We start from the raw sequence: 25,891 nt of genomic DNA on the forward strand, positions 1-25,891 counted from the left end.
TTTTTGGAACACAACTTTAGTTTTATGGATTCGATTTTCTAGCAAGTAGAGTTCAAATATTGAATCTTAAATATAAAATATTGTTCATAAATAATTTTCATTAACTTAATCTCTAAACCTTTGAAGGCTAAAACTTTATCCAAGTGCGAATCATTAGATTTCAGACTTTCTCGAGCCGTAGAGCAGAGTCCTGCCTCTGATCAGATAAGACGATTAAACTAACAAGATTAAACTTACTGACATGCAGTAATACACTGACCACGATAACCACCATGTAAATGAATGACTACATGGACCACGTATATCAAAGCCAAATAACAAGAAGAGTCAAGAGTAACTGTGTCAAAAACAACGTTTTATTAAATTATTCCAGGTAACAGCAACACACAGGACAGATCAGTTGGTCTTATCGGGGGTGCTAGCATGGGGTTGGATCTTCCTTCACTAATCACATTCACTTTATCGTGTGTTCACCTGCAGAGGAGACGAGTCATTAATGCTTGTGCATTTGCAGTCAACATAGGTACTTATTTTAGGGTCCTTTAAATACTCATTAGACTTTGCAAATCACTCACGAGATCATCGATCTTGAGGACGCTGCGGACCGTTTCAGTGGAGAGGGTGAGTGCGCTGATGGAGACCAGCAAAGGCTGAACTACCAGCTCCTCCAGGATATTAGAGATCCCACCCTGAGAGACCAAAAGACACGTTAAAATTGGAGGAGTTTGTCAGAAAGCAGCACTGTTGAAAACTAATGGTTGAAAGTCACACCTTGCGGACGTTAATCCCGGCTGTTTTCTCTCCCTGTGCGTGTCTGTTGCGCAGCTCCGTCACAGTAGAGATGGGATTAAGACCAGCGTTCTCTGCCAGAGTTGAGGGAATGATCTCGAGGGCATCGGCGTACGCACGCACACAGTACGCCTCCATGCCAGCCAGACTGCGGGCATATTCTGCTAACTTCAGCGCCAGCTCAATCTCTGGAGCCCCACCGCCGGCGATCAGAGCCCTGCAGACGCACAGGAAGAGGATGAGTTAGCAAACAGCTTCTACTGACGCCAAGGTTTCACCCAAAAACAATCGCTGATGGCCAATCAATCACTGTGGTCTTCACATCAAAATAATCCCACATATTTACTTAGAATGGTTCTTGACCTGTACATATTTCTCTCCTGATTCAGACCAGACTTCTTTTTCCACTTGAGAAAGCATTATAGATAGAGACTCCTGTTTTAGCTGGAAACATCAGTTTAAAGTGGATTTGCTTCTTTGCTTCACAATACATTAATTGATGGACTGGAGTGGTGTGGATTATTTAAATGTGTTTATCAACTGTTGGGACTCCCATTCTGACGGCACCCATTGGTGAGCAAGTGATGGAATGCTGCATTTCTCCTAATATGCTCCCATGAAAAAACTGGAAATGTTCATTTTTGGCTGAATTATTTCTTTAATGCTAGTTACCAAATCATGCCAAAGCTGGAAATAGTCAAACATCAGATACAATTTGTTCAGAATATGATTAATAATATTTATTTTTCTGTTGAAACTCTATAAAATCACTGGAGTCTCGACATCTGTGTTACCTCTTCTTGACCAGACAGCGGATGACGCAGAGGGCGTCGTGGATGGATCGCTCGGCCTCCTCAATCACCAGTTTGTTGGAACCACGGACGACAATACTGACCGTCTTTCCTGGATTTACACAGCCTGTGATCTACAAACACCAATCAAACACTGCTGTCATCACCCGGCACAGACAGAATAACACCACATGCATCTGAAGTATCGGTCTATAAAGAAATGCTTAATCAAACAATGTCAAGTATGCATGAGAAAAACAAAACAGCTGTTCAGCTGGAGATGCATGTAGGTTACCTTCACTAGTTTGCCAGATCCGTCCAGGTTAACCTCTTCAGCGAGCTCTGCTGTTCCCAGCATCTCTGGAGTGAACTGGTCAATATGAGCTATAGGTTTGGTGCCAAGAGTCTGATGGGACAGAAGACAAAAACTTGTTTTAAAGACTGTTTTAAATGTGTAAAAAAAACATTTAATTGTTTCATGGATATACCTTGCAGATGAATTCAATGTCCTCCCTCTCAATGTCTTTAACCACCATGATCTTCATCTTATTCAGGAAGTGAAGGGCCAGGTCACTCAGAGCATCTCTGAAAGAGCCATCACAAACACCATGAAAACCTTCGATAAAATGTTATACATGACAATAGTTATGCAGTTTAACAATTTTAAATTAGTGACTGTGTGATGGTGCTTTGTGGTGATTTTGTACCTCAGGATGGATTTCTGGATGAGCAACATAGTGCAGCCGGCTTTCTTAATCTGTTTGACCAGATTGAGGATGTAAGCTCTCTCCTCACGGAGCACACGGTCCATCTGAGCGTAGTCCGACACCACAATCTGGTTGTCCATCTGTCCCGACAGAAGCATCACACAAACCCATTAACACAACGACTTGAGTCTTCAACACAAATGGCTGCTTATATATATATGAGTTTGAAGCATGGTCACATACATCAGTTTTGGGAGGGGACAGGCAGAACTGGATGAGGCCGATTTTGGCCTTCTCCACACGGGACACTCCAGTGTTCACCACACTCTGAGTCAACACCAGACCCTCCACCAGCTCACAGTCATCAATGGTCCCTCTGCAAACACAAACACAGCAATGAATTTGCTTTGCAAAGAGAAACTACTGATTTCTGCGGTCTAACAACTGACTGAGCGATATTTCAGTTCTATCCTGCGTCTCACCCGAGTTTCTTGACGATGCGGATGTCGCGGAGATCTACGCTGGTGGCGGTGGCGGGGTCGATGACCTTCATGACGGCGTCGACACTCATGGGTGCGAGCAGGCTGGAGTACTGGGACACCACCTTAGAGCAGAGCGAGGTGGTGGCGCTGTTCAGAAGAGTCTCTCGGTCACTGAGCTGCACCGGCTGACTGATGGACGTCAGGACCTCCACACCTTTATCTACAGCCTTCTGGAAGGACTCGGAAATGATGGTCGGGTGGATTCCTGGCAGGAAAAACAGAGAGGAAAGATCGTGCTGAATCTGTAGGCACAAATAAACATCCCTATGACAAATGAAGAATTATACACATATACACACACACATATATATATATATATATATATATATATGGCTACCATCAACTGTTCAACCACCAACATGGTCTACTTCTGTGTTTAACAGAAGAAAGAAACTTAAATGTTTGAAACAAGTGGAGGTTTAGCAATTGATGACAGAATTTCATTTTGGGGGGAAACACTACCCCCCATGTTGCATAAAGATGTAATGTTACTAAAGCTTACCTCTCTGTAGCAGTTTAGCACAGGCATCAAGAAGAGCTCCAGCAATCACCACCACTGATGTAGTGCCATCACCAGCCTCGATATCCTGAGCTTTAGACAGCTCCACCATCTGAAACACACACAGAAACATCCCATAATACTCCAGACATTCACTAGGGCTGGGAATCATTTGAAATCTCTCAATCTGATTCAATTCTTGGGTTTGATTCCATTCAGATTTTTTTTCTTCTTGATGTGCTGCACTGCTCTCATTGCTGACTTCTGCCTTTTATGTTTCAGTAATGTAACAACAACATTGTTAACTTGCACTGAGAACTTTTATTTATTAAATATGTGAATCAAATTAAAGAGGTAAAACAAAGATTCATAATGCACATGCAATTAAACAGACAAGTCCAGCTATGAAGAAACCAATTCAAATTCAGGAAATCTAAACAATATTCATTTTTGTTTAGCATCTTCAGGTTATGTTAATAAAGAATAACATCTCAGAATCAATGCTTTACCATTTTAGCCGCTGGATGCAGCACCTGCATCTGTTTGAGGATCGTGGCCCCATCATTAGTGATGGTAACGTCACCCTTTCCATCCTGAATCTGCAGAGAATAAATATATTCACAGACATGCAACCAAGTCAAGTTAAGCAACGAACTTTCATAAATAAGATTTATATCAGGTAATCATAAAAAACAAACCATTTTATCCATGCCCTTAGGGCCCAGACTTGTTCGAATGGCATCTGCGACAGCTGTCAAACAAAAGAAAAATTACCAATCATAAATCATTACACCTGCTGCCATAAAAAATACAAACACACATATACACAATCTATTTAAATATGAAATAAATCATATATAAACGTTTTTAAAAAATTTTTAAATAATTTAATTTCTGATATTAAGATACTATTAAAAAAATTATGTTGTGGGATGATCTTTTCTTAAAATATTTTTGAATACTTTTACTTTATTTAAGCCTTTTTGTGTGTGTTCATGCCTGTGTTGTCATAAAGAAGACCACGCCTTATAAGGACACAAGTGAGTGTGCATTGAGATTATGAGGAACACAGCTTCATTTTCCTCATCTAACACTGCCGTGTTTGCAGAAACGAGACAAATGTGTGCATCGCGGTCATGTTTGTAATGCGAATAGAGGATTTCTATTGACTCGTACCTCCACTACATGTCATGAGCTGCAGAAATACACTGAAATAAACCCCTGTGACTGCTCCTCACAGCTTCAATCTGAATATTATGAATATTTCTGAATATTAAATCTCTTTAATCCCTCACCTTTCCCGGCGTTGATGTTGCTGAAGCGGATCTGGGCGGGTTTGTCGCGGTCCACATACGCGCCTCCTTTGTTTTTAGACCCGTTTGCAGACGACAACGCTTCAGGCATGATGGATGATATTTATATTGTTTCGTTCCGCAGAAATCACAGGATGAGATGGACGCTCTCCGGTGTCTGAGGGCGGTCTGTGCGGTTCGGATGGGTTCAGATAACGCTCGGCTCGGAAATCCGAAGCAGAACCTTCCAGATCCACCGGTGGCGACGCGAGCAGAGAAAGGACCCCGAGCGTGACAGTGCGGCGCGTGAGGATGACGTTTAGGGGGTGTCTTAAAACATGCCCAGCGTGAATGCAGTTTCAGTGTAAGGAAATGTTTTATAGTGGGTCAAGAACACCCGTTTATACATATATGTCATTGTTTTATGTTTTGTTCGATTATTTATAAAATAGAAATCTGTGCAGGTTCTGTACAATTGGTTCAATATAAAGTTAGTTTTAGACAGTGAGCTGTGTTCATAAACACACGTGTGTCTCTATCTCTTTCACTGAGCTTTGACTGAAGCACTGAAGCGATCTAGTGAAGGTAAGCTGGACGATGAGCATGTTTAAAGCCCGTTCATTCAATAATACAGCTGCCGTTTCTGTTTCTTATATAAATATTGTGTCATAAACTGATGTAGCTCTGATGATGTCCTGTTATAGACATCGTTTCATGGAAATCCAAAATATTTTGTCCTTTTCTTATCTGATGATGATGTTATGTTTATCTGTCTCCATCTCTGGGCTTCTTCTTCTTCTTTTTATGCATTAGCGAATCTGCACAATATAATTAAAGCATCACTGATGTGAATTCACGGAAATACTAGATAATAGTTTGCTTTAATGAAAATAATAATAACGCAAAAAAGCATAAATGGCATGTAGTTGAGCAAAGTGTTAGACAGACTCAATCATTACAAATAAAAACAACTTATATAAATCCTTTTAGAGTTCTTGAGATTTAAACAACATGCATTGTTGCAAATTAAACGAAATGCATTGTACATGTTTGGAGTGTTTTTCAGAATAAATGATGATAATAATAACATAATATTTGTAAATGTTATGGCATTTTATAAGATTTAATTGTATATTAAAGGTATGCAATTTATGTTTGCCACACAACTACAATTTTTTAAAAATATGATTCTCATTAAAAAGTTGTCCGTAATTAACAACAGATACATATGTTCACATTTTCATGAAACATAAGTAAGTTGCATGGAAATACAAAATTATTTTTTATAGATTGAAAAAGTATTAGATTTTAGTTGGCATAATAAAATGAAAAACAGAGGTTGTGTTTTCAGTTTAGCATCCTATATGAACTATTCATCACATCAGTAAACACTGTTACATTTATTTAAGACACATTGCATTATATTTAATGATATGTTTTAGTCTGAAGCATGCTCAGACTTTGTGAAACTATGATTCTCATGAAAACAACAAACTAACATATATTTATTAAAAATATTCTTTTTTAAATTGGCATAATGCGTTATTACACATTTTGAGACTCTGTCTTTGGTTTTGCATCTTGTGAACTAATCCAAATTTTTTTGTCGTTAACTTTAAATGTTGTAAGGATAAATTTATTTAGGACAAATTTGCATAACATTTAATGCTATATTTTGCCTTCATTCTCTTGTTTTTTCAGCAGTATGCTGTCCCTCAAAGAGAAGGACAGGCCCATCGTCAGAAAGCTGTTGTGCGCCGGCTGCTGTGTGAGATGCGTTCTGCGCTTCTGCTGTGTGGGAAGCAGCTCTGCTTACAGACGATCCTCCCAGGTCTCTCACGTCCAACCGTTTCCTGCAAATCACCAGGTTTTGTGTGATATAGCTGCATCATTGTGTGTGTATGTGTCAGTAATGAACATTCCCATTTGTAGGACTTACACAAGGAGCTTCTGGCCTTCATCAGTGAGGAAAACAGCCCTGAGTCCCATGATGCCTCTGGTGAGGAGAGAACCAGTGACGCCCCGCCGAACAAACGCATGAGAACGGATGAGGATTCTGTCACAGCAGCGCAGACGGACTCAGACATTTGTCCTGTCTGCTTAGGAGTCCTGCAGGACTTCTGTGATCCCACCTTTGCCAAACAGGTGTTTTTATTTTTTCGTTTTATCAGACTGATCTGTATTCTGCTGCTGTGTGAACATAGTTTATGAATTTAATTACCTGCAGGTATCAGATGCTGTGAAAAAACAACAGTACGAGTTTGACAGTCTGGTGCTGACAGTTTCTCTTCCCGCTCAAATGTCCGTCAGAGAGGTGAGTCTATTTGCTGAAGCACATCACACTTCTACACAAAAATTTATGAAAAATGTAAAACATGATTGAACTATATTTTTGTACTCAGGATCATCAAATAAAGTAATATTAGTCTATTTTTCAAGATGCATGGCTCTGTTTTTATTTTATGCTTGAAAATGTGTTTCTCTGTACATATCTACAGCATTCCTGCTGGTTGCATGTCAAAAAAGAAGTCAGGTACGTAAGCAGCACACATCTCCCATCATCCCTAGCGGCGGCAGCATCCATATGAAGTCCCATAATGCTGTGTTTCCAGGGAGAAGAGCATGTGTTTGGGTAAAGAGGATGTCATCCAGGTGAAGGACGCATTCAAGTGGGCTGTACAGGGAAAGATCGGACAGGAACTGGGAGCTGCTGTCGTGGCCAATGTTAGTGCTTCTCACATTGACTCTGACTTTCTGAACGATTCTGTTATTGAATCTCTTGGTTCTGTGATCCACAGAGTCCATGTGAAGTGAGCGTCGGATTTATACATCCAGAAACACAGGAGGACTGTCATTTCCTGTACGTGGGTCAATGACAGGAAGTGTTTGTGTAATCATTTTTCTATAACTTTTGTGGCAGACGATACTAAAATTTTTGTTGAAAGTGGAGCATTTAAGAAGTTTTGCATTCCAATGTTTGCTTAATGCATGAATTTGAATTTACTGGTCTTGCAATTATGTAGAATGATTCCATATGATGTCACTTCCTGTTCAACACAGATGCGTCTTTCTTTCTTTGTACAGAGCAAATGCATGTCCAGACTGTTTCAAACCCACCAAAAACAAAGCGGTATGTGTTCCCATGTTGTGTTTCTAGTCTTCAAAATCACGTGAGACCGCTTTGAATATGAAAGTAGTGTAGCTGCGTTCCTCTTTGTCTCTCAGTCCATCTTCACCAGGATGGCGGTGGTCAAAGCTCTGGAGAAGATCTCCGAAGAGAAGTTTAGCAGGTGTGTGTTTTCAGTTTCCTGCTCACATGAGACCTGAGTTTTTGAGCGTTCCCTTTCAGTGTGTGATTTATTGTGTGCAGGCATTACCCATGTCCACCAAAGAAAGCAAACACTAGATGTACAGCACTGGACACCACATGTCTCCACACATCTGTTTTCATAGCAGGTATGGCCAAAAAAGCTACTATGTATATTTATTGTGAAATAATATTGCAATTTAAAATAGCTGTTTTATATGTGAATATATGTTAAAATGTTACATCAGTCTTCAGTGTCACATGATCCTTAATTAATCAGTCTAATGTGCTGATCTGCTGCTCAGGAAGCATTATTATCAATGCTGAATACAGTTGTGCTTCTTTTTGATTAGAATAAAGGATTCTTTAATGATTAGAAAGTTCAAAAGAACAGCATTTATTTATAAATGTAGGTCTCTTGATACCTTATAAATGTCTGACGTGAGATTAATTGAATGCATCCTTGCTGAATAAAAGTAATGTCTTTCTAAACATCTTCTGAACTTGTCTCTGCAGGTCGGTATAATAAGTTTTCGCGGGAGCTGCCGCAGACGCCGTGGGTGATCGATGGAGAGAGACGGATGGACGGATCGGTGGAGGAGCTGATCGCTGCTCCTCTCCTGTCTTCCTTCAGAGCTGACGGTAAGCATCTGTGTGTGGGTGATTTTATTGGTAACTATAATTACATGATATTTTGCTGAGTGTGTTATAGTGCTGGTACCTTAAGGACTGCTGTTTGATAAATGGCTCCTAGAGTTTTTGATATTCTTCATATTATGGGTGGTGATCAGATCACATGGATAGAAATGACTTTTTTTCCCCCCAGTAAGTTTAAATTTATTTTTACATTTTATGAGCAGGTTTGCCTTATATAAAGGGATTTTTTTCTATTTATCTTTTGAGTCTGTGGTATATTAAACACAAAACATTGAATACTGTTATTTCAAATTACTTAAATAGTAGTAACATATTTTAAATGTGAAATGAAAGCCACCAGTAGGTGGCAGCAAGTCACTGTTAATGTAATTTAATTGTAATTTACGTGTCTCTTCCATGTAGGTTTTAACTTCTCATCTTCAGGACGGGAGGATGTGGACGTGAGGACTCTGGGAAATGGTAAAACACAACAGAATCTGTGTATTTCCACACGTAATTGCTTCTGTTTCCTGTATTTTACAGAATCAAGGTTTGTGTTGATGTGGTCATGTAAAAGTCGTAATGTATGTGTTGTTTTTGTGGTTTCTCAGGTCGACCGTTCGCTGTGGAGCTGCTGAACCCCCATCGAACCAAATTCAGCAGAACTGAAATCAAACATCTACAGGAGGTGCAAACGTTTACCCAAAAATAAAAATGTGCTGGAAGTGTACTCGCCCTCAGGCCATCCAAGATGTAGATGAGTTTGTTTCTATTGAAAATGTAGCATTGCACCACTTGCTCATCAATGGATGCTCAGCAGTGAATGGGTGCCGTCAGAATGAAAGTCCAAACAGTTGATAAAAACATCACAAAAATCCACAAGTAATCCACACAACTTCAGTCCTCAGGGAAGTGAAAAGCTGCATGTTTGTAGGAAACAAATCCATCATTAATGTTTTTAACTTCAAACCATTGCTTCTGGCTAAAATATGAGTCCTCTGTCCATAATATTGCTTTCTCCAGCCTTTCGCTTGGTCTGAATCAAGAGAGAAATATGCACAGATCAAGCACAGGTTGAAACTATTCTAAACAAGTAATGTTGGTAGATTTTGATGTGAGAGGAGAACAGATATACTTTTTAGACTTTTTATGGATCACAGACTTGTATTTTGGCCAGAAGGATGCAAAAATTACTTTAACATGTTGTTTGAACATAAATGTGTTTTGGCGTTGTGTGTACACAGCCACCCTATAACGATAAAACCCCACTCGGGGATTGTTTTAATCCCTATAAATAATATCCCCTTTCTCATATTTTCGCCTGAATCATTTGTGATCCCAGAAGAAGTGAGAAAAAGGATTTTTTTTTTGTTAATCTTTGCAAATTGCCTTTCCTCATAATATGCTAGTTAGCAAGTTATGCAGCTTAAGTTTACAGCCTCTCAGAGAACAGCTGGTCACCCAGGAAGAGAGGGGCGGGGTCAGCAGAGCTCATTAGCATTTAAAGAGACATGCACAGAAATGGCTTGGTGTGAACATGATTTTCACAAGGTAAAAAGGGTGTTGTTTTACACTACCATTGAGAAAGTTTATCCAAAGTATGTGATAGACTTTTCATTAAGACCCTTACCAATCATATCAACTTGTGGAAAATGGGCATGCAATGACCCCTTTAAATTTAAAATGCATTAATGCCGGCCTGAGGGTGAGTAAAGTTTTAGCAAATGTTCTTTTCAGGCTAACCATTTCTTTAATTTCAGTCGCATGCTCACAAAAATATATTGAAACCACAAAGCTGCTCATGTGAACTTTGGCTCCTGTTGTCTTCTGTCCCACAGACAATCAACCAGTCGTCTGATAAAATTAGAGTACGAGACCTACAGATCGTTACCAGGTGTGTGTGTGTTGCATATAAGTAAAAATATCTATTTATTGTGAAAGATCTATGTAAGAAACTGCTTTTTGAGGCATGTGTTGGTATCTCCAGAGATGCAACAAGCCGCATGAAAGAGGGTGAAGAGGAGAAGACGAAAACCTACAGCGCCCTCATCTGGACGGAGAAGGCCATCGACAGCCCTGATCTGGAATTCCTCGCAAATATCAAGGTGTTGCTGAACTTTCTGACCTGTTTGAGCTGGACGCATGAGAAGAGACGTGCTGAAGACTGTGTGTGTGTGTGTGTTTAGGATCTGAGGATCGCTCAGAAGACTCCACTGAGAGTCCTTCATCGCCGGCCGCTGGCTGTCCGACAGAGACTCATCCACTCCATGAGCACCATTTACCTGGACCAACACCACTTCACCCTAAAGCTGTGCACACAGGCCGGCACGTATCCTTACAAAATACAGGAAAATGTCTGGTTTTTGTGTGAATTGTAGAATGTATTTTCTTCCTTTGATCAAAGCTGTATTTTCAGCATCATTCCTCCAGTCTTAAGTATCACATGATCTTCAGAAATCATTCTCATGTACTGATTTGCTGCTCAAGAAAGATGTTTTATTATTATAAATGCTGAAAACAGTGGTGCTGCTTCATATATTCTTGTGGAAATTGTTGCATTGGTTTCCCTTCACTTGCAAAACGCTGCAGTTACATTAAAGAGTTTGTGCACGGAGACTTCGGCCGCACGAAACCCAACCTCTGCGACCTCATGAAAACGGACGCTGATATTCTGGAGCTGGACGTCGAGGTGTGTTTTAGTTCATATTTAATATCAAGAACTGCTTTGGCTGCATGATAAGTTTGGTAGCTCTCAAAGATTTGATCTTTCTGTCTGTGTGTTTCAGTCTGTCGACATCGACTGGCCTCCTGCTATTCCGGATTGACATTTGGGATTTCGAGAATAGTTTCATGTATGTCAGGACTATATATTCCTGTCATACAGTTCTTCGTTAGTTTGACTGTTGATTGGTTGAATTCAAGCAAATGGCACTGAATGCATTTTCTTTAATAAAACAGCCTAATTTTGTTTTTCTTTTTAATGTCATGTTCCTCTAGTAACAGACTAGCTGGTTTATTTTGCTGGTTTAAGGATTTATTTCAGATTACATTTTTGTAAGTTTTAGGTTAAATCCTACATATATAATGATATTATAGTTATAATAAAATATAAACAAAAACATATTAAGGCATATATTGTGGCTTCATTTATATTTAACATATAAAAGTGCATTCATAGACCCTTGCAGCTTCAAAATTTTACTTGTTATTTTTAGTGCAAACTTTTATATTATATAATTAATATAAAAAAAATACATATACATAAATGTAATAAATATATAAAGTATATATATATATATATATATATATATATATATATATAAAAATCTATCATATATAATTACATATATAAAATTTTTATATTACATGTTTTATTATATAATTATATATATATATATGTATATATATTATTTACATTTAGCAGACGCTTTTATCCAAATGGAACCAATCAAAAAACAACAAAAGAGCAAAGATATATAAGTGCTAATAAATAAATATATTTATATATATATATATATATATATATATATATATATATATATATATATATATATATATATATATATATAAAAGAAGAATATTACATCACAACTTTAATCTAGAAAATACCACACAGAGCCACTGAGAAATTTGAACATTTTAATATAACTTAAAATAAATACTACCAAATGGCAATGCAAGTCCTCTACGGGGCACCTGCTCTAATGTTTTGGTATGAAAACAAAACAGGCCAAAGACTAAAGGAAAGGTATAAAAAAATAATGAGGGAGAGAGAGCACTTAATAAACGCAGCCGACAGCGTCCTTCATCCCAACATATGAAAATAAATACAACCAAATTACATCTATAGTACAAAAATACGCTGAAACAAAAAACAAAATGTAGAAAATCCACTGAGGATTTCCTGTTGTCCGACCGAATGCCTTGCAGCGTGTGAAAATAACTGAAAGTTTAACGAACAGTCACACACACACTCCTATCATTCGCTATGAAGAACCGTTCACTGGATCAGATACAAACAGGATGGGATTGAAACCATAGCAAGCCGTCTCCATGCAAACACCCACATGATACACGTTCCTCCAATGATTCGGTCACTTTTTTCAATTCATATTTTTTCACTTTAGTCACTCGGGCCGTGACGCGTAACAAACAGAAGGCATTGCATATGTACACCACACACACAGGAGGGCTGGGGGTCAAAGGTCAGGGGTCATTCACACTGCTATTGCATGGCTCAGTTGCACATATAATGAGTCTGTGATCTGTCTTGGTATTGACTCCAAACATCACACATCCATTAGATTTCCACAGCTGTCAAGACAGGATCATAACTTCTTTATGCAAAAATAAAAAGAATAAAGGTGATGTAACAGCAATGGTAAAAAGAGAGCGAGAGGTTAGTATTTACATCTTGAGGAACAGTCCAGCGTGTGTGTTGAGAAGTGAGGGTCAGGGGTTGCTGGTCTCTCTCTGTGCTGCTGAGAGACACACACACCTGGAGCTCTGTACAGTGAAGATGAGCGCCGCCCAGCACCAGTCTTCACCCGTCTGTCCTGGAGAGCTTTAGAAAGCGTGTCAGAGGCGAGGGCTTCAGATCTGGGCGGGTCTCACCACAGCGGTGGATAGATTTGTGGCTGAATCTCACGAAAACATGCGCAGGTCGTATTTCCCACCAAGAAATTTGAATTTAGTAAACAATAAAATAAAATAGGGGCTATTTAGATTTTTGCACATTGACAAAATGGCCAGAAATGTTAATTATCATAATGCACAAAAAAGTTGTAATTAATTACTACTATAATTAATCCAAAGGTTTTACTTTGCATATATATATATATGATAAAAATACTTTTTGATTTATTTCAAAGTCAGAACAACAAATACCAATGACATGTACATACTGGTAACACTTAACAAGCTTTCATTTGTGAACTTTAGTTAATTTACCAACTAACGGTGTGCAAAATATTTTTACAACATTTCATAATTTTTTGTCAGTTAATTAAAAATGTAATGTTAGTTCACAGTGCATTAACTAATGTGAACAAAAATCATTTGTTAATTAAAAATGCACTGGTTAATGCTAAAATTAGGATTAATTAATACTGTTTAACAGTTATTCTTTGTTAGTTCATGTTAACTACTGTTGTGCATTGATTTAAACAAATAAAACCATATTGTAAAGTGTTACCAAATGTTTTTATAATATTTTATATGATAAGAATTATTATTACATATTTCTGTATTTGCAGTGATGAGAGTTTTGTTGGTGATGAAACTGTTGCAGTACAAAACATCTAAAGATATTAAAAATATGCTCCATGTTCCTCATGCAAAATATGATTTATTTTCTTTATGGATTTGCAGTGAAATACGACACAGACGTGTTCTTGGCGTGTTTCGTGAGATTCACACTTGTGCTCTGAATTGCCTGAGAGACCTTTACAGTAACGGCAGTTTGTTGTTTGGTTGTGTTTTTGAACGAAAACCTTCATATCAGAGCGTGAGGATAAAACTAAAAGAGAAACACAGATATTATTAACACTAGAGTCCATTTTCCCCTTTCTCCGTTTTCATCTGTTACCGAAAGCACGAAAAAAAGGATGTGTGTGTGTGTGTGTGCTAAAAATGCAAGAACAAAATGAAATTCGTGAGCCCCACAGGAACAGGTCTGTCTGATGAGATCCACACACATAAGGCAACATTTTTGGTTTGTTCCCCACAACGGCTCTGTTAAAAGAGTGCTCAACAAAAACCAAAAAACAAAATGTTCCAGGTCTTCACCAATACTGTTCAATCATACCCCCTCCTCCCGAAAAACACTGTCCACGATCTGTAAACGACAAGCTGAAAGTGTACGAGACTTTTTAATGTGGGTCGACCAGCTCAAGTCTCACCCAACTGTGCAAAACCCCTTTTAAGTCCCACAAAAAAATGGAGAGAAAGTAACAAAAAAACCACTTGCTATGACTATCGGTAATTAAACAGAGGAGGGGGGGGGGCTCTTTCTAGCATGACTGCACGAGGCTCCTTAAAGGCCGTTATTCGATGACATCACTCCCGCCCGCTAGCCGAATACGAGAATTGTGGGAAATGTGGTCTGCGTTCGCTATCGGCCGAGTCCATCCCGTCCTCGTCGTCTGTGGAGGAGGAAGAGAGGGAAACATTACGCTACACAGAGACGGAAAATCATCCATGCCTTTTTTACATTGTGTACCGATGGGAACTTCCTGTTCCTGTGGCACGAGGAGCCCGTCTTCACACACACAGAGAGAGAGAGAGAGAGAGAGAGAGAGAGAGAGAGAGCACTCACACTTCTCTGGAGGGGTGATGGTGATGGTCTGCGCCGTGAACTCCTCGTCGAAATACCTGGTGTCCGTCTCAGACGAGACCTGCGGCATGAACGGTGGGACCAGCTGGACCAGAGAGAGAGCAGCTTATTATACACAATCATGTACAAATCAAATCTGCTTTAACAAAAATACATTCAAGGGGCTGGTGGTTTATTAAAATGTTTTGAAAGAAATTTCTTCTGCTCACCAAGGCTACATTCGTGTGATCAAAATACAGTAAAACTGAATTTTAGGTGTGCGTCAGGCAGCATAATGAATGGTGCACAAGATGCGATGATGATGTTGGTGTGATTGCATTTTAATACTTGAAGCCACTGGATCTTGTTCATTTAAAACAGTGCGGAAAAAGAGAGCATCAATGTTGTTAACATTAAAACTGAAACCAAGCCGTTCACACAGAACGCATATTTATGGCATTTTCTAGATGGACATCTATCAGCGTTGCACTCGCGTCTCACACAAAAGAGCTGCATGTTTAGAAAGACGTGTAAATTCATGCACGGTCAACTTCGCATCATGTTTTTAAATGAAAAAGTACTATTTGTTATTGGTTTTCAGTCCTTTGTATTAAACTACACATAGAAACTATAACAGCATCATGCATGTAAGTGTTTAAGTAGCTTGATTATATATGATTTAGAAACATTAACTTAAACATTAAAAGGTAAACTTGTTATTTTATTGCTAAAGAAACGTGTATTAGTAATATTTTCCTGGATGCGCCCTCTTGTGGCCTCAAGAGAGTAACCAAATCTTAATGATGCCTTTTAAATTTGAATATAGATAATATTCGAGTACAAAATTTGACTTTAGTTTTAAAGCCATTTTGAGAGCCCTGCTCTAATACAATGATTTGATGATCGAGAAACATTTTGATTATTATCAGTGTTGATGTGCCAATTCATATTTTTGGAGAAACTGTGATCTATTTTTATTTTCAGGATGCTCCGAGGAACAGAAAATACGACAGAAACCGAAATCTCATGTAACATTATAACTGCCATGGTCACTTATGATCAATTTAATGCATCCTTGATGAATAAAAGTATTCATTTCTTTCAAATAATTCCCACTGACCCCAGAACGATAGTGTTACGTTCTGCTTTCGAGCTCATAAACGTCTCGCCCCCATTGTAAGTACACTCATACCTTTTTGTCATAGACGTCCTGCCAGTCCAGCATAGCGAAGAAACTGTGTCCCATGATCTCCTTTGCATCGTCCGGGCCTCCTCCGAGCCTTCAGGGAATAAACCGCTGATTAATGTTCATTACATGATTCACAGTCAGTTTTAATCTGGTGTTCTCACACTGAAATGACGTCAGCAGGAACAAACACACCCAGAAAGGCTTTCACACACATTCACACACTGACCTCTGGTTGGGGTCTTTGATGAGTAATCCAGACAGTAAAGACTTGGCATCTGCAGAGAGGGTTCTGGGAAACTTGATCTCCTCCATCAGAATCAGTTCAAACAGCTTCTCATGGTCCTGAAGACAGTGAAGAAACTTAGCTAATTTTATCAGGGAGTACTCAAAAAAGTATTACAGCAAATCAGCATATTAGAGTGATTTCTGAAGAATCATGTGACACTGAAGACTGGAGAAATGATGCTGAAAATACAGCTTTGATCACAGGAATAAATTATACGTTAATGTATATTCAAATAGAAAACATTTGGTTTAAACTGTAATACTATTTCACAATATTATAGATTTGACTGTATTTTAGATCAAATGAATGCAGCCTTAAAAAGCCTCCAGATGAGCTGTTTATTATTGTGTTGTTAGCGTTTAAAGGGAGTCATACCTGATTATAAAAAGGAAGGCGTCCACACATCATCTCATACATAACGACTCCTAGACCCCACCAGTCCACCGCTCTCCCGTAATCATTGTCCTCCAACACCTGATCAATAAAAGCACAGAGCACGCCGATACAACTACAACTACAACACTTATCATTCTCAAACGCCTGATCAATAATCAATACATCACTCGCCTGCACAGCTTTATCAAGAGTCACAGCAATAAATCATTATAATTACACCTCCAACTAATGTACACCCAATAACATACGTGATGAACAATCACATCACATTGTCACTATAATTATATTAGTCGCTAATAATCAATCCAAATCACATAAATATCCTCCAATTCTTCATTAACAGCTATATTAGTCTCCAATAACCGATCCAAAATCATATTTATATTATCCACTTCCACATCAATTATATTAGCGTCTAATAATCAAACAAAATCACATGAATAACCTCCTTAATATTTATATTAACATCCAATATCCTATCAAAAATCACAAAAATATCTCCCAATTAATTAATAATTCTATTAGTCTCTAATGCATCACAGAGAGTCCGAAATATCATATGAAATTTTTGCACGTAAAAAAAAAAAAAAAAAGAAGAAACCCTCCCGTTGTGTCAAATCACTGCCTCCGCAACTTTTGTCCGTCACAAAAAAAATTCGGATCAGGTTCGATTTTCTGCGTTTTCACATCCGTAGCAAGCATTTTGTTAGGAAAGGATGATGAATATGAAAAAAAAAACCTAATAAATGCATACAGAAATTTTGGACTCCATGTGCAAGAACCTTAATAATCAATCAAAATCTCACATTCTCCATAACTGATCACAAACCACCTCCAATTCTTCATCAATAATGACATTATCCTTCAATACCTGATCGAAAAATATCTGATCCATGATCAATCTCCAACAGCTGATTATTGTTATCCTCAGATACCTGATGGCTGATCCGGAAACAGTTATATTCTCTCTCAAAACCAGTCATTTGCTTGCTTCAGTCATTATTGAAGCATCAGTAGATGCAGCCTGGATAAATGAGTCCAATGATGGAAAAACAGCCTGGCTTATGATTCCATCATACAGTTATGATCATGACATCAGCCTTACAGCATCCACATGCTGTTGATTATACATGCTGCACTGTATTTGATTATTAAAATTGCTTAAACGGCCAGCGGGTCACTGTCTGACTCTGTTCACTCTATTTTTACCCATGAGCTGCTCAGTCTTGTGTACAGCCTGCTGTTTGTGTGCGGACGCTAGCTAAAGTGTGACCCTGTTCCAGATTAAACAGTCATCTGTATTAAACTGAACCCAGCATGTGTGTTTCCTGTGCTGCGTTTAAAGAGAGCAAACATCCCGTACCTCAGGGGCCAGATACTCGGGGGTCCCGCAGAACGTTTTCATGGTGGCCGTGTCTGTGATGCCCTCCTTACACAGGCCGAAATCAGTGATCTTTATGTGACCGTCCTTATCCAACATCAGGTTTTCCAGCTGGAAGAACACACACCAATCACAGACACATCTGATAATGGTGAAAATAACTGAGGATCATAGGATGAAAATGTTGATATTGGTCTGTGTGCTCTGTGTTTTCACCTTCAGGTCACGGTAAACTATTTTCGCAGAGTGCAAGTAATCCAACGCAGAAACGATCTCAGCGCCGTAGAAACGGGTTCTGTCCTCCGAAAATACGCGCTCTCTCGACAAATGAAAGAACAGCTGCAATAATTAAAAAAAGAGGAATATTCAGAAGTCAGAAATCCAAATGTGCAGCACACTCACATACACTGAGAAAGAAACTGAAATAAAACATGACAGAAGGATTGGGAAGCTTTAAAGAAAGAAAAATCTGATGCTGGAAAGAAAGTGTTTGAAAAATAGAAAGTTTGGAAGAGGAAGTTTGAAAGGAGGAAAGAAATGTGAAATTTTAAGGACAAAGGTTCGAGAGAAATTTCGAATTAAGGTTTAAATGAGAGTTCAAAAGAAGGTTAGGAGATCAAAAGCACATTTCACACGTTTCAACGTTTGTAGGAAAGAACAAAAGTTGTAAAAATGTGGACGTTTAGAAATTTAAATCTAAATTTGAAAAGACCGTCTGAAAGCCAGTTTGTAAATGATTCAAAGGAAAGCAAGAAAGTTCAAAAGGTTTTCAAAAAGAAGGTTCTTAGAATGTTGGAGGGGAATTTAAACAAGTTTAAAATGTTTGGCGGGAAAAAAAAAAGTGTAAAAAAAAAGAAAAAAGAAATGGTTTGCAAAATTTGTTCAATATCTGAAAAAAAAAGGCATTTTGTAAGTAGTTAGATGTTTGAAAGTTCATTCGAATGTTTTAAGGTCAAGACACCTTCAAAAGATAGTTTTATTTTACCTCTCCTCCATTCACATACTCCATAACAAAACATAAACGATCCTTCGTCTGAAACGAGTACTTCAGTGACTGCAGGAAAGAGAACAAACCATTCAAAATTGCCCTTTTCTTTTTTAAATACAGGAAACAAAACTAAAATTGCCGTGCCATCCCTCACAGTTAGAAAGGGATGCCTAGTGTTCTTCAGGACTCTGCTCTCGGTGAGCGTGTGAGCAACTTCATCCTGAAAGAGACAGAGACAGAGAGGAGTTCATCACGGCTGACGCCCAGCGTTTCTCAGTTCACTCCGTTATCAAGAGAATCACTTCTCGTACCTTGGCAACAATAACCTCCTTTTTCAGGATCTTCATTGCATAATATGTGCCGCTGGCTTTCTCTCGCACCAGAATCACTTTCCCAAATGTGCCTTTCCCGAGCAGCTTCAGATAGTCAAAGTCATTCATTGTCTGTCAAACAAGAGAGAGAGGTCAGAATGAGCACCTGTGCATTAAACCCCGTCGATCCGGCTCTCTGGCTCGGGCTCTACCTTTCGTTTGTGATGACTAGTCGACGTGTCCATCTCTTCCTCGTTGACGTTTTCGATCTGAGAGATGGGGGCTACACAGGATTCCTTCCTCTTCCTGTTTGGCCAGCTTGTCTGCCACCATCTGAATGGCCTCGACCCACTCATCCCTGGTTACCAAAAGTGCAATCAGTTGTGATAGAGCGATATATTGGCCCGGCAAAAAAGTGCTGGCAAAATGAGTAGTAATGCACCCTGGCTAATTCTGAGCTGCGGGCAAAAAACAATTTTTTTAAATGTTGATTTTATCCAAATGTGAGATTTTCGCAAACATTAGTTCAAGAAGCCCTTATCTAGTGATCCCAGTGCTCCAAATAGTAATTAAACATCTAAAAGTATCTTTATTTGTACGTTTTCTGAGCAAAACGTTGCATGTGTTTAAGACTATTGTCGATCTGCTTAACAGTGATCAAAAAAAGAAAAGAGGAAATAATTCGAACTGCGTTTGGAATTTTAATAATCAGTTTATTTTTTATAGACACACTCAAGTGATTTTTACATTTCAATATTTGTTTTTCTTACTTGAATGCTTATGTTTAGATGAAAAATGAAAGAAGTACGTAATACACTTGTTTCTTTCTTAAATTGTTTGCATCGGTTCTTATTTATAACAATAAAGGTCAAATGAAAAATAGCTATATTGTGATCATTGATCTAGTAATGACTATTAAGAAAAGAAGTGAGGGGAAAGATGTAGCCTAATGTTAAAAATAACCAGTTTTTTAATTAATAATATTATTATTTATTCACTTTTTAATCATTTTAATGGCGATCTCGGGATAAATTATTATGAAATTATTAAGGGCTACAAAAATTCTAAAATACATCCAGGTGATACATTTGAAATAAAACAGTTAAACACACCGTTGTCTGTTTACATTAAAAGCAGTACAATCCAATAAAATGTGCTTACTTGTTTTTTGAAGTATTTCAGGTCATACTTAGATTTTTACTAGGGCTGTTAGTGGATGTAAAACTTGATTTGATTGGGGCGTGAGGTACCTCTCGTCAGGCGTGTCCACGTGAAAGGTGCGCTCGATCACAGTGGTCCACTGCAGACACCTGATGATGAAGGTGTTGGGCTTGGGTCTCTCCGTCTTCATCAGCTGGCACTCTGACCAATGAGGAGGAGGATGCATGTTGAAAAATATAACTCATGCTTGTGAATTAAAGATGTTGCTTCTCACATGACAGCGGCAGAATCATGATGATGACGTCAGCACGTGACGCTCAAATTAAACCAGTTTGCTTTGAATGAAGTGAGTCATGGAACTGATCTGATGGGTTTGCCAAGAACACGACACACTCATATCATTCAGACGTTTAAAAAAAGTGCAGGGCCAATAAACAAAAATCTCAAAACATTTGTGGAAAATCTTGAGGTTCATCACACATTGTTTCTTTTATTCTGACAGAAAACATACACTAGAAGTAAATATTTACATATTTTTCCCCCACAGTATAATAATGTGTCATTATAAAGCGTTATTTTAGTATCACTGAGATACTATTAAAGTTTTGAAGTTTAATTTTTTATATTTTTGCTATTGAATTTTCGTAGTTTTCTTTATTAATGTTTATCTATCAGCTCAAATTTTAGTGCATAATGTTAAACTAAATGAAAATCAGTATGTTATTGTGGCAAATAGCTTAAATAAGTTTCATTTTGGTTTTCATTTAATTTGTTTTATTTGAAGTTTGCAGTGCATTTTTTCATTTTGGTTTCATTTTATACAACTTATTTTTTTGTGAAATTTATTTAAATCGTACTTCACTTATAGGGCTTTATTTAGTTAATATATTGCAATTTAAGTTTATTTTACTTTTCATGTTTTTTTTTCAACTTTAGTTTTATTCAATTTATTTTTTGTGACATTTATTTTAATTGAAATTCATTTATATGGCTTTATTTAGTTAATTTATTGTATTTTAAGTTTATTTCTTTCCATCTTGTTTTAGTTTTATAAAAATAAAATAAAAAATTGTGCTTTTTTTTTCCTTAATTTTTTTAATAGTTTTATTTATAGTTTGTCACGCATTTCTTTCATTTTGGTTTCATTTTATGAAGGTATTAATTAATTGTATTTTAATTTTTTTCCCCATCTTGGTTTAGTTTTATTAAATTTTTTTTTTTTTTTTTTTTATAGTTCCCTACAATAACCCTGTTTAAAATGAAAGAAAGAGACTCACTGGCCACAGAGAAGTTGTTGAGTGGATAAGCCAGATCTGCATCTTGCGGCTTCTCTTTATATCCAATAAACGACCCGTCTGTCTTTAACAGGAAGTACCGTGGCCTCCAGTTCTTAATGTATTCACCTGCAAACCCCCACACCATCAAGCACACAGAAAAACATTAAAACATGCAATACTCCCAATCAATACATTAAAACACACTCATTAGTACATCAGGATCTCAGTGCTGTTGTTTCTCACCTCTCTTCTGCACCCATCCCTCTTTCACTACGTTCTGGTCGTTCATGTTGGCTCCGAGGTCAGAGTTCAAGGGTCAGTCCAGTGCTGGCGGTTTGGTCCTGTTCCCTCGCTCCGCTCTCAGTTCTCTCACACTCTTCCTCTCACTTTCTCGGTCACGTTGTGATGTAACGTCTCAGCCTCCTCCTTCACTTTCACCCTTCAAACACTCCAGTGGTGACTCAGCCTGGAAGGAAACAACAAAGGAGAGAAAACACACACACACACACACACGGGTCATTCTCTTCCGCTTCTCCCACACACACACACACACTTTCATGAGAAATAAAGTCATTGTTAAGAGCACGGAAACATTTCCGGCCCCTTCCGGATTGCGTCTCTTCCTCTCTCTCACACTGGATGCTGAAGCTGAAGATTACGATGAGGCTTTAGAACCTTGGAATTCATCTTAGAACCACATAATCTTAGAACCAGCTCAGAATCAACATATCAAACAACCCCATGGCATTAGAAACAGCACGGGAACCTCTTCAAATATGATAAAAAAACGTCCTGTAGAGCCCCTTAATAAATCAAGTCTAGGAATCATCGCAGTATAAACTCTTAAATAATACTAAAATAAAAAAATGTATCCTACTCAAATATGAATTTTACAGTAAACAAACAGAACTCACATTCAACTTGACTAATAATAATGATTCACGCTTAGAATCTTACATCTTCAGAATAATATCATTTAAAATGTATACCTTGTTAATCAACCTGACAATTCTTAAAATATTATTTTAGTATCATTTTAGAATTGATTTCAAGTCAACCTTAAAATCTCACAAATCACCTTTACAGCCTCAGAACCAATCTTAGAACCAATCTTGGATTCCTACAATCAATCTAAGAAGAACCTAAAACAACATAAGAGTCTTAAGACCATTGGAGAATGAACTTAAGAAATTAGAATTTTACAAGGAATCTTAGAACCCTATGAACAATAGAATATTTTAATCTTAGAACCGTCTTAGAATCGGCTGCTGAACCCTAGAGTGATGAAATTAATATTAGAACACTGGAGAAAGAAAACAGCAACATAGAATCGAATTAGAATTTGAATTCTAATAGAATCAGAATTTTACAAAAAGTAGACCTCACTTTCAGTCAAGAATCATCTAAGAATGAAAACTATGCTACGATTCAGTCTTAGAATCTTACATCGTTGGACACAAATATTTCACTTAATTATCATTTTTTAATATATATTTTAGCATCATCTTGGAATCAAACGGCTTCCTGCACATTGATAACACCACACAGATTTTGTTTTTATTAAATATAAATAAAAATGTAAAACGAAATAACTTATTTTTTAAAGAAATTGTAATAAAATATTATTAATTAAATATTAGCCTATATTGCGGTTTCAAAACAAAGACCTTTTTGACTTCAAGTGAAGAAAACATCAAAATGATTTTAAATTCAGAAATCAAAAACATATTCTTTACAAAAGAGGCTCATTTTGACACACGTCGAATAAAAAGACGCACAATTCCCTTCGTTAGAAAAAACGAGATGTCTGAACAACAGAAGCCACCCAAACCAATGTCAACAAAAACAATGGCGGACACGGATGGGCATCACACACACACACACACACACACACACACGGATGTGACAGCAATTAACATGACAGATCACAATAACCACAATGAAGCAGCGGCTTTTGTGTCATATAGAGCTGCTGTTATATAATCCATCACTATCATCATAAATACATAAAGCGCACTGACAGCGCGCCACGAACATGTGAACATTAATTAATGTTTGTTCAAAAACACGGCTGTGATAACAAACAATACAAACACACATGCATGAATTAAGACCAGAGGATGTGAATTGCACGCGCCTCTTGTTTTCTGTTTGTCCGAAATGCGGGAAATGGTGCACGCGCATCAATAATACCACGCAGGATTTGGGTTGAATGTGTTTATAATGTACATTTCTATTAAAATAGCGCTCGGTGTGTAGCTACATAAGCGCTTGTTATGTCCAGCAGCATCACGGACAAGGCCGAGGAGCATCATGCACCCGGCGGCGGAGGACAGTGATGCTCCGGAGCGGATGCTCGGCCTCGTCCGTGATGCTGCTCGCTGATGGAGCGAAAATAAACAACGCGAGGCACGCAGTACGTTACCTGGCAGACGCTCCACCAGACGGTGGGATCGGATCCACGCCAGCCCGGTGTAAAACAAACCCAAACCCGCACGCTGCTGCTGCCGCCGCCGCCGGTCGGTCATGAGGAGCACGGAGGCACGCGCGCCCGTGATGTGGCCATCATCTCCGTTACCCCGCTGAACCGAATGACCCTGGATGAATGATGGCGTAACCCGATGCAGAGAGCGCTTTGACGGCGCACCCCGTCTCCAGCACGAGAATTTCCCGAAGCCTACTACGACGAAGCCCCTTTCTTAATTTTAATGAGGCGAGCGTCGTCATTGGAAGGTAAGCGAGAGACGTCAGTGGGAGCTCATTAATATTCATAAGATAAACCTTCTGCGTTTTTTGAATTCAGATTGAATAAATAAGCTTTGCATTGATGTATGGTTAGGATCGGACAATATCTGGCTGAGATACAACTATTTGAAAATCAGGAATCTGAGAGTGCAGAAAAAAATCTAAATATTGAGAAATCACCTGAAAAGTTGTCCAAATAAAGTTCTTAGCGATGCATATTACTAATAAAAAAAAATAAGTTTTGATAGATTTACGGTAGGAACAGATATTTTCATGGAACATAATTTACTTAATATTCTATTGATTTTTGGCATAAAGGAAATTTCGATAATTTTAACCCATACAATGTATTGTTAAGACTCCAGAGACACATATAATGAAAAATATAAATACATTTAATATGAATAATATTTTTTCATATAAAAAAATGATATAAATATAAAAGAAATATACAAAAGTTATACTGCACAATCTAAGAGAAAAAATAGATAAACACAAAAATAAATGTTTGGAGACAGAAGAATATTAATAATTCTATAATATACACTTTTTTCTTTTTTGTTACCCATGGATATAAACTTTATTACTGTAAGGCTTATTAATATATATACATATATATATATATATATATATATATATATATATATATATATATATATATATATATATATATATATATATATATATATATATATATGTATGTGTGTGTGTGTGTGTGTTGTTTTATGTATTTATTTAATCCCATTGAGGGTTTCCAAACAATGTCTGCCGTAGCTAATTAATATTCATAATCTAAGTCTTGTCATTGGGAGATCGGCGTGCAACGTCATCCTGCGTTTATTAATATCAATGAGCTGGACCTTCGCAATGGTAGGCTTCGTAATTTCGTCTCCAGCCCCAGCCATTCAGTCGCTGCCAGTGGGACGGGGGAGGAGGAACCCTCTCGTCGTCACAGCCGGGACCCGTTTTTACCGGACGGTCCCCCCATCCTCCTCCTCTTCCTGGCTTTGTCGCTCCCAGGCTTTTGTTGGTCTCGCTACATATGAATGATAAATGCTTAATGGACCTCCCACCGACCGAGAAGAGGCCTCATCAATTTACATACAGCACCAAAATCACTTAATATGCGTCAAATGATAATAAAAGCACCAGCTGCAGTGAGTTTCCCCGCCTCTGTCCCGGGACAGATTGAGGATTTGGGGCCGTTTGTCTAATTTAATGAATGCAGAAATGCTATGCACAAAACAAAGGACACAAAAATAATAGCAGGCTACTACCAAG

At 38.0% G+C, this 25,891-nt stretch overlaps 2 protein-coding genes and 1 pseudogene across 4 annotated transcripts; 1 reads left to right on the plus strand and 2 right to left on the minus strand.

Moving 5' to 3' along the window:
* Positions 1–334: 334 nt before the first annotated feature.
* LOC113097598 (T-complex protein 1 subunit delta) lies at positions 335–4,896 on the minus strand. Its single transcript, XM_026262861.1, has 13 exons — positions 4,624–4,896; positions 4,027–4,079; positions 3,838–3,927; positions 3,332–3,440; positions 2,770–3,034; positions 2,531–2,663; positions 2,288–2,427; positions 2,069–2,165; positions 1,876–1,986; positions 1,584–1,714; positions 772–1,006; positions 576–689; positions 335–474 (listed from the first exon to the last, which is right to left on the minus strand). Exons 1-13 carry the CDS (start codon positions 4,730–4,732, stop codon positions 460–462), a joined length of 1,602 nt encoding a protein of 533 aa, XP_026118646.1. The 5' UTR covers positions 4,733–4,896; the 3' UTR covers positions 335–459.
* LOC113097599 (putative tRNA pseudouridine synthase Pus10) lies at positions 4,867–11,531 on the plus strand. Of its 3 annotated transcripts, none has more exons than XM_026262862.1 (18): positions 4,867–4,984; positions 6,325–6,451; positions 6,553–6,765; positions 6,848–6,934; positions 7,119–7,153; positions 7,233–7,344; positions 7,419–7,480; positions 7,705–7,750; positions 7,846–7,910; positions 7,991–8,076; positions 8,444–8,569; positions 8,987–9,043; positions 9,175–9,251; positions 10,402–10,457; positions 10,551–10,668; positions 10,750–10,892; positions 11,153–11,252; positions 11,350–11,531. In XM_026262862.1, the coding sequence occupies exons 1-18, from the start codon at positions 4,959–4,961 to the stop codon at positions 11,386–11,388; spliced, it is 1,575 nt and encodes a 524-aa protein (XP_026118647.1). In that variant the 5' UTR covers positions 4,867–4,958; the 3' UTR covers positions 11,389–11,531. The 3 variants fall into 3 exon arrangements, with proteins under 3 accessions (XP_026118647.1, XP_026118648.1, XP_026118649.1); XM_026262863.1 differs by lacking the exon at positions 4,867–4,984 and adding an exon at positions 4,991–5,205 and having other exon boundaries at positions 6,322–6,451; XM_026262864.1 differs by lacking the exon at positions 4,867–4,984 and adding an exon at positions 4,991–5,205.
* Positions 11,532–12,188: 657 nt separating this feature from the next.
* Positions 12,189–24,573, minus strand: LOC113097600 (RAC-gamma serine/threonine-protein kinase-like; annotated as a pseudogene).
* Positions 24,574–25,891: the final 1,318 nt, after the last annotated feature.

The sequence above is a fragment of the Carassius auratus genome, unplaced genomic scaffold, assembly GCF_003368295.1.
Source record: "Carassius auratus strain Wakin unplaced genomic scaffold, ASM336829v1 scaf_tig00216332, whole genome shotgun sequence".
Classification (NCBI taxonomy): Eukaryota; Metazoa; Chordata; class Actinopteri; order Cypriniformes; family Cyprinidae; genus Carassius; species Carassius auratus.